Source organism: Copadichromis virginalis, linkage group LG9 (genome assembly GCF_057382275.1).
Source record: "Copadichromis virginalis isolate Kocher_CV1m ecotype Utaka linkage group LG9, C_Virginalis_male_GT1.1, whole genome shotgun sequence".
Lineage (NCBI taxonomy): Eukaryota > Metazoa > Chordata > Actinopteri > Cichliformes > Cichlidae > Copadichromis > Copadichromis virginalis.
The window spans coordinates 35,190,223-35,199,941 of NC_140626.1; the positions used below are offsets into that span (position 1 = coordinate 35,190,223).

At 40.8% G+C, this 9,719-nt stretch overlaps 1 protein-coding gene across 2 annotated transcripts in view; it reads right to left on the reverse strand.

The window, feature by feature from the left end:
* Nucleotides 1-1,707: 1,707 nt before the first annotated feature.
* sugct (succinyl-CoA:glutarate-CoA transferase) overlaps nt 1,708-9,719 on the reverse strand; it is a 72,087-nt gene continuing 64,075 nt past the window's right edge. Inside the window, exon 14 of one of the 2 annotated variants that reach the window (XM_085469121.1) lies at nt 1,708-3,762. In XM_085469121.1, the coding sequence (XP_085325247.1) occupies nt 3,599-3,762 (164 nt within the window). In that variant the 3' untranslated portion in view covers nt 1,708-3,598. The remainder of the gene's footprint in view (nt 3,763-9,719) is intronic. The other variant, XM_085469123.1, reaches the window with a different exon arrangement.

Consider the following 9,719-nt stretch of genomic DNA (forward strand, 5'->3'; position numbering starts at 1 on the left):
TCCGCCACGGTCCAGATGCGTCACGTTTCCTCGAATTCAGTAAACACCACGTTCATTCGATTATTCCGCTTTCTACCAGAGGATTTCTTTTCCATTAATCAAACTGTCAACCTGCCTCTCGTCCTCCCACCGACATCAATGGCATGCTCAGCGTTTCCAAAAGGAGCGACAGATCCCGGCATGCAGCAGGAGATATCGAGCTCCTGGGAGCTTACTTTTTTATCCTTGACATGCAGCCATATTGCAAGCAATGATCAGAGATGATTAATGTCATAAACAAGCTGGGCTGCTGCCAATAATCTCTCACTGGTGTCCCAGAACAATATCCTGCAGAGGATGCTGGAAATCACTCACCCGGCATCCAAACACTGTACACTTCATCTCCTCTGTTTTCCCTGCATACGAAGTGTGAAACGAACTGCTTCAAGCTGCACTGATCAATAGTTTTCCATCAGCAACAGACTAAAGGGCAGAAAGCCGGTGGCTCGGTGGGGTTCCAGCCTCCCGGAGCTCCAAGTTTTTCAAAACATCTTCATCCTGAGTTTCCATCTAAATTTAGAACATAGGAACCATCGTGAATGTGGCATGAACAACAGCTGCCAACGAGGAAGGAACCGCGGCGAGATGATATCATTACTGACGACTGGGTGAAGCTCAGATGGTCGTTACCTTAATGCATTAAAACTGGAAAGGTTACCATTTCCTCATTAATATTTTTTAGCAAAAGAAATGAAACTGACCTTTTATCTCACAATAACAGCTTTTTCACATTAGGGTTACCCTAACCCTAACCCCTAAACTGGATCTGTTTTTGTGCCTTGATTTAAGATAAGAGAGATAAGATAAGATTAAACTTTATTAATTCCTCGGGTGGGTTCCTCTGGGAAATTCGGTTTCCAATAGCACAGCACCGACAGAAGTTACAGAACGTGAGCAGAATATTATATATATATACACATATATAAATACAGAGACATATATAAAAAAATATACGAAAGGGATAAATAGAATAAATAGGAATAAGAATACAAGGGAATTGCACATTTCAAGTATTGAAGTCTATTGCACTGTTGACTATTAACAAAATGTATTGCACAGTGAAGTGAAGAGAAGAGGCACTACAGCTTAGTTGTTCCCGCCTCCTTTGTCCTTTGATCAGAAATCAGTGGAGGGAGAAAATCTGGGACTTCCTGTTCAGGGGCATGTGTTCTCATGTGATACGTACCTTAAACTGCAAAGTTTCTAATCAATAAAACATAATATTTATATTTTTAAAAATTTTCTCCCACGTTAAAGAACAGAGCATCTTACGTTTACGAGAGAATGCCTGAGTTTTTCTGCATTTATTCTCCACCTCGCATTTGAGCTCAGGTGATCCTCATTCATTCACCCATGACTGTGTCCATCGTCCAACAGTTGGCTGCATATCAAACAACAAGTACACCCAGTGTCTAACTTTAACCTAGTCACCAATCTCTATCAGAAACACCTGTCCCCACAGGTGAGGTCATGTGGGGACAGCAAACCAAAGAGACAAGCAGTCAGGTGAATGAATAGGTGACATTTTCCAGAAGGTTGCTTCCAGGTCAGTCGTTTCACTTGATTTCTTGAAATTTGTTGCAGGCGATTTATTATAATTGACATTCCAGCATATCATCACGACATCAACACCCCACAGTGTCACATCACATGCACATACACAGGTCATAAAATGATTCAAAAGTTTTATTTAAAAGCAAGTTCATAAACAGCTCTAAGGTGCAATAAACATATTTTGCTTTGAGAAACATTTTATAAGGTCATGATGGTGTGATCTTTCTTTGGTATTTTGTAGCGTGTTGTTTCAAACACTGACCTGAACATCTGACAAAAATCATCAGTGTCCTGTAGAGTTAGAACAGTATGACTGTAGAGTTACTGTAGAGTTACTGTAGTGTTACTATAGAGTTCTGTAGAGTTACTGTAGAGTTCTGTAGAGTTACTGTAGTGTTACTGTAGAGTTCTGTAATGTTACTGTAGAGTTACTATAGAATTATGTAGAGTTACTGTAGAGTTACTGTAGTGTTACTGTAGAGTTACTGTAGTCTTACTATAGAGTTCTGTAGAGTTACTGTAGTGTTACTGTAGAGTTCTGTAATGTTACTGTAGAGTTACTATAGAATTATGTAGAGTTACTGTAGAGTTACTGTAGTGTTACTGTAGAGTTACTGTAGTCTTACTATAGAGTTCTGTAGAGTTACTGTAGAGTTACTGTAGTGTTACTGTAGTGTTACTGTAGAATTCTGTAGAGTTACTGAATTGTTACTGTAGAGTTCTGTAATGTTACTGTAGAGTTACTATAGAATTATGTAGAGTTACTGTAGAGTTACTGTAGTGTTACTATAGAGTTACTGTAGTCTTACTATAGAGTTATGTAGAGTTACTGTAGAGTTCTGTAGAGTTACTGTAGTGTTACTGTAGAATTCTGTAGAGTTACTGAATTGTTACTGTAGAGTTCTGTAGAGTTACTGTAGTGTTACTGTAGAATTCTGTAGAGTTACTGTAGAGTTACTGTAGTCTTACTATAGAGTTCTGTAGAGTTACTGTAGAGTTACTGTAGTGTTACTGTAGAATTCTGTAGAGTTACTGTAGTGTTACTGTAGAGTTCTGTAATGTTACTGTAGAGTTACTATAGAATTATGTAGAGTTACTGTAGAGTTACTGTAGTGTTACTGTAGAGTTACTGTAGTCTTACTATAGAGTTCTGTAGAGTTACTGTAGAGTTACTGTAGTGTTACTGTAGAATTCTGTAGAATTCTGTAGAGTTACTGAATTGTTACTGTAGAGTTCTGTAATGTTACTGTAGAGTTACTATAGAATTATGTAGAGTTACTGTAGAGTTACTGTAGTGTTACTGTAGAGTTACTGTAGTCTTACTATAGAGTTCTGTAGAGTTACTGTAGAGTTCTGTAGAGTTACTGTAGAGTTACTGTAGTCTTACTATAGAGTTCTGTAGAGTTCTGTAGAGTTACTGTAGTGTTACTGTAGTGTTACTGTAGAATTCTGTAGAGTTACTGAATTGTTACTGTAGAGTTCTGTAATGTTACTGTAGAGTTACTGTAGAGTTACTGTAGTGTTACTATAGAGTTCTGTAGAGTTCTGTAGAGTTACTGTAGTGTTACTGTAGTGTTACTGTAGAATTCTGTAGAGTTACTGAATTGTTACTGTAGAGTTCTGTAATGTTACTGTAGAGTTACTGTAGTGTTACTGTAGAGTTACTGTAGTGTTACTATAGAGTTATGTAGAGTTACTGTAGAGTTCTGTAGAGTTACTGTAGTGTTACTGTAGTGTTACTGTAGAGTTCTGTAGAGTTACTGTAGAGTCATAAAACACAAAGATGTTAGAAGAATCAGCTTCATATTTGTGTAAAAACACTCCGTATACAGAAATTGTTCATAAATCATTAAAAAATACATTTAAAAATGGAAATATGAACTTATCTTCAGCTGAAATCTAAATGTTTAATGATCAGTCCTTTAAAATCAAAACTAGTGATCAGGTAAAAATGATCAGTTTTTGTCTTTTCCTTTCTCTTGTTAATTATTTTTCTTTCGGCCAATCACAAGACTTCATTCTGAACCACTGCTTTTGACTCCAGCAGGGTTTCTATAACTTCATTGCTGTACGATAAGACGTCTCGCAGCACCTCTACGGTGTGCTGGCCAATCAGAGGAGGGGGTGTCGGGCCGCTTGGAGAGAAGCTGCTGAAACGAACCGCCGGACCTGAAGACAAACAAACAAAAAGAGACAGCGAATCAGAGCCGCGTGCTGTCGGAAAGGAAATGCAGATTCAATCCCACTCATTCAGTTTTTCTCATCTTTGCATTCCTTCTCTTGTTTGTCCACTGCTTTCCATGTTTCACCTGTTTGTGTTCGTGTTCCTGGTCTCACTCACACTTTGGAGAACAATTTCCTGATTCTCATCACATTTGTGGTTGCATAAAGTTCCAGCTGTTTTCAGTGGGTAACAGGTCATAAACACTAATGTAGTGTAAAGCTGATTATGGTGGGAGAACTAAAGTAAAATGCCCACATAGTGTGTTGATGTGTTTACAAAAACAACTAAGCCAATTAATAATAAATCTAAAGTATATGAAGTTACTGAAATGTGTGTGTGTGTGTGTGTGTGTATGTGTGTGTGTGTGTGTGTGTGTGTGTGTGTGTGTGTGTGTGTGTGTGTGTGTGTTTGGGACAGAGACTGGGTCAGTGTGAGACTTTAGTTTGTTAACTGGTAATTATGTGACAGTGCAATCAGCTCATTTACACAGTAACATGAAATTAATGCAGCCAGTTACTTTCTCTGGCAAGTAATTAAGTCATCTACACCATTACTTTTAAGGGAAGTAACTTGTAATATGTAACAGATTACTTCTTCGCTGGTTTGTGGTGATACAGTCCATGAAATAATCACATACAATCTTTCTTTTCTTTTCGTGCTTGAGGTCATGAATATGTCAGCGCTGCATTTCACAGGACAAATTTCCTGAGGTGTGTTTCTAGTAAAGAGAGCGTCACCATGGCAACCAGGAAAACAAAGATGGAAAAAAGACATGGCAGCCATTTTTCTCAACCCAACTAGCACATCGTCATGACAAAGCGACACATTTGTACCTGCTTTTATATTTAAAGTGAATACAAACTCTGAAACACACACACAGCTTTTTGCTGTTTAACGAGCACATGTGAGGCTGCACTGATGAACTGTTGTGTTCAGAGACACCAAATAATGTTGCGGAGCGTGAATCAAAATACAAATTGTTTTCTGGTAAAACAAGACAAGGTCGTGATTATCTCACCAACTGCCATGAGACTGGGTTGACTTGTTTGGTCGCCATCTTTGGTTTAATGACATGAGAGAATTTAACCCTCAGTCTTGGCCTGCAGGCACTCTGCAGTGAAACAACAGCCCATTCTCAACAATGACAGTCACACAAATACACTCAGACTCACTCAAATCCTCCTGCTAATCAAATTGTGTTTGAAACAAAGATGGAACACAGTCAGCTGTTTTCACTTATTACACACACACACACAGATAAAACTCTAATCTCAGCAGAGCAGCCTGAATGGTCTGACATACACTGAAATCTCCCATAATGCCCTGCAATCCAACCAGAAACTGTCAAAATAAAAGGTTAACCTGAGAAATTCTCAAAAATACAACATTCATTTATCAGCCGTGTCATTTCCTGTTCTTTCTGAGGCGCAGGTTAAGCTTCCCGAGGAAACACCGGGGCTGATGGGAACTGTGGCACTGTGGGATCAATGACAATGATCGATAGGTTTTACAGGCTGCATTTAATCCTGGATGAAGTTTTTTCTAACGCTCCTTCCTGTTTACATCCTGCCTGCTGCTGTAGTTTATGATGCGTTCAAAGAAACGTCGTATTTTTAAAATGTATTTATTTCTAATGTGAAGCCCCTCCCCTTCCTGCTGAGGGTTTCCTCCTCTTGTTAATAAACTAATAACTGACATCACATCCTGCCTTATCTCTGGGATCTGTACCCAAGACCTCGCGACATGTTTTTCCAAACTGGGTTTAAAAGTGAACATCCAGCACGTTCATGGATGCAGTGCAGGAGGACATGCAGAGGCTGGTGTGGCAAGAGGGCTGGGCCAGGAGGAGATGGAGGCGGATGACTTCTGAAAGGAGCAGAAAGAGGAAGAAGATCGGCTGTGTCTTCTCTAAAATCTAACTTGCATGTTATTTATGATGCTGAGCCTCGTGTGCTCTTTCCACTCTGAGCTGTGAGTGGGGATTTCTTCTCTTCGATTAAGTTACATTATCACCTCGGTAGTTCCCACAGCACATGTGGTGTGGGATGTGGTAAACCCACAGTGCTTTTCCAGGCTGTACAACCTGCATTCACTATTTCACACACACACTCAGTGCTACAGGTCTGCACAGAGCCCAAAGGATGCTGAAGGACCTCAGTCACATCCTGTTCTCTAACCACCTGCTGCCGTACGTCACACCTCACAGCAGCTTGTCTGCTCACTGAGACACTGTGGACTCGTCCTGCACACGTCACAACTTCTCACAACCAAGATATACAGACTCGTGTGTTTATGGGTCAGTAATAAGAACTAAACCACCATGAGCCCGGAGCTCTCTGCTCTGAGCATCCCCACACTCATCTAATCAGACCCCACACTGACCCACTCCACCCAGGATGTGAACTCATTCTCGTCCTCCTCTCTGATGAGGTTATCGTTCCCTGTGGGACGTCTGTCTCATGGAGAATGTGGGAGGAGCAGAGACAGTTTAAGCCTCACAGCATGGACGCAGGCCGAAGCCATCAATCACCGATCAGTCAGAGAAACGAGCTCCTGCAGGTTTCTGATGGAGATCAATGAGCGAGAAAAGAAGGAGAAAACTACAACATGTACTCAAAGTACTACAATACGAGGAGAATGCACATTACATAAGGAGCTGAGAGCATCAGGGATGGAACTGTGGTGGAGTTTACGTCTATATGGACTGTAATGTTCTCTTTATGATCTGCTGTTGTGTACGTTTGTGTCTGTGCAGAATAACGTGTTTGTGTTGCTGTGAACCTCGGGTGTTTCACTCAAATTACAACAACAATAATCACACAATGGTTGATTAAAGCTCCGCCCCTATTGTTGTGGCCGAGCGTGTGACGCAATCACTGATTTCGGTAAAGACCACCGACAGTTACGACTCGGCGTAGGAGAACACCATCACAGAGCAGAGCAGGCATCAGTAACAAAAGAAGGAGCTGGGTGGAGGTGGGCTGCAAAGCAGCTTGCAGATGAGCAGCAAACATTAGCTATATGTGAATGAGTACACGTGTCACACTGATGCAGGTGTGTGTGTGTGTGTGTGTGTGTGTGTGTGTGTGTGTGTGTGTGTGTGTGTGTCACCTGGAACATCAAATTAACCATGTTCTTATAATAGGGAAGGGACCAGCAACCATCTGTGAGTCATTCTGATTTCATATAAGATTATTTTTTGAATTCAGCTTCCTGTTTCATTTCATTTCTTTCTGTTAAATTAGTTTTAAAGAAATGAAGGCAGGAAGTGAGCGAGGAGGAAAAGGAAACATTTCATTTTGGGAAACTCACAACAATCAGCTGTTTTTTTTAAAGAACAGCACTAATGAGCCAAACTCTCACATTGTGTGTGTGTGTGAGGCCACTCGTGCAAGATGACATAAGTGTATGTGTATCTGCCCGCGTAGTGTCATGTTTGACTGTGTGTGTGTTCAGGGTGTCAGGGCAAATAATTATGGAATAAGATTATGTAATCCTGTTATTCACTGATTGCATTCTTTTGCATTTCTGTGCTAAAACCGAAGAGGAGAAATAATCAAACCACTGAGGCGGAAAAAGATTGACAGTTTTCTTTGTGTCTGTGGTCAGTGAGGTTTGTGGTAAGAAATTATATAGAAGTATTACTTCTAATGGTGTTTATACACATTATAACGATCAGTGTTAATAAACGGTAAATATTACCTCTTTTAACTGTTTAGTTTATGTTTATCAACTAATGATGTTATAATTTGTGTTTATATAATCACATAATATAATAAGTTAACTTGTGAATTATACATGGTATCACTCTGTATCATAGTTAATAGAGATAACAACTGAAAAAGGACACAAACCAGATCCTGATCACATAGGACTTTAAAAAACAAACAAAAGTTTTTTTTTTGTTTTTTTTTACATTTTTAGAAACAGGTTTTTTAGAATTTGGTTGCTTGGTTACAAATGATCTTGGTATCCTTGGTTACAGATGGTCGTGGTTGCTTAGTTACAGATGTTCGTGGTTTCTTAGTTACAGATGGCTGTGGATAACGACTTGCTAGAGATGATTGTATTTGATTAGTTAGAGGTTCTCATGATTGATTACTTACAGGTGGTTCTAGTTCATTAGCTAGAGGTGGTTATATTTAATTAGTTAATTAACTACAGGTGGTCATGGTTGCTTAGTAACACGTAGTTGTGTTTGCTTAGTTACAGGTGTACCTGGTTGCTTAGTTACAGGCGGACATGGTTAATTAGTTAGAGATAGTTGTCTTTGATTAGTTAGAGGTGTTCATGCTTAATTAGTTACAGGTTGTCATGGTTGCCTAGTAACACGTAGTTGTGGTTGCTTAGTTACAGGTGTTGCTGGTTGCTTAGTTACAGGTGGTTGTGGTGGTTACTGGGACTGTCAGGGCAGGTGGGCCGTCCTCAGGTTTGTGTTTAGCGCTGCCTGCAGGTTGCATTGGCTCTAGCTTGAATAGCTTGGTTTGTGTCCTGCTTTTATTCGCTGCCTCCATCACGTTTCAGTCTGTTACTGTTTGTTCTGAGCTATTTCCTGGCTCTGAAACAGCACACGCACACACACATGAATACACACTCACAAACAGAGGAGTGCCATCAACAGGTCGGCCAATGAATGTTCTGAGCAGCACGTTTTCACGCCCAATTAACCTCCGAGGCACAGACAACACACACACCACACAAATGTGCACACACACACACACACACACACTTGTGTCTGGTGTTGTTTACTAAACAGAGATGCACAGAAGAGGAAAGTGCAGAGCAAAGAAAAGGATATTGTTAGGGCTGTGAATGGGCTGACACACAAACGCACACACACACAGATTCCTCTCACGTTATGGTTTGGTGTAAATCACATGAGGGAACAGGATCACAGAGCACACGGAGGCAGTGAGACATCATGTTACATGTTAGCAGGATGTGTGTGTGCACATGTGTTGGTCATGTTGTGGGCACATAAATCTGTTTGCAGTCACACTGCGAGGACTCGGCCACAAAGTCAGGACGGTGATTTTCAGTTTAAGGTTCAGTTTGCAGGAAACACACAAACCTAAATCTCTGTGAGCATTATTCATGTGATTGTGATTGGCTGGCTGTGGCTCAGGTGGAAGAGCGGGTCACCTATTAATCGGAGGGTCAGTGGATAGATCCCTCACGAATCTGGTCCACATGCTGAGGTATCCGTGGGAAGACAATGAACGTCAGGTCATAATGCTTCCATCTGTGTGTTTAGGCACAGATTAAAGCTGTGTAACTGTGACTGGGTGAGTGAAGCATGTAGTAGAGCTCTGCTCTGTGAGTTCACTGAGCCCATCAGGTCTCCGTCTTTGCAGGAAACACAGTTTAAGTGCATCTGCAGTGAGCCGAACCTTCCTGAACATTTCTGGTTTCAATCGAAAGGTTTAAAAAGAACCTGAGGGAATCCATCACTGATATACATGTGACAAACATGTTTATCTAATGAGTACTGATTACATTATCGTCCCAGCTCACATGTATCCGCCTCTTCAGTCTGATTTCATTGGCCAAGCTTGTCTTCAGTTCCCAAACTCAATAATGATTAACATTAGCAGCACATTAGCACAGTGAGGCTGGAAGATAAACGCTAACTTGTTTCCCCTCACGTTAACTTTCATTGAGGGTCCCTGATGGGCAGCGACAAACACGTCAGGGCAGAAAAAGATGCTGAAAATGGACCAAACATCAGTCAGGAGAACACCTGACAGCATCCATCCCCAGCACGAGTACAGTCATTAACATGCCGCTGCACGTTTGGAGTCCTGGCTATGAAGCCTCATGCACCCATGCTAACCTTTGTCAGCCTCAGAGTCATTCTTTTCTAACATGTTCAAATATTTGGTGTCTGTCAAACCGCTGGGCT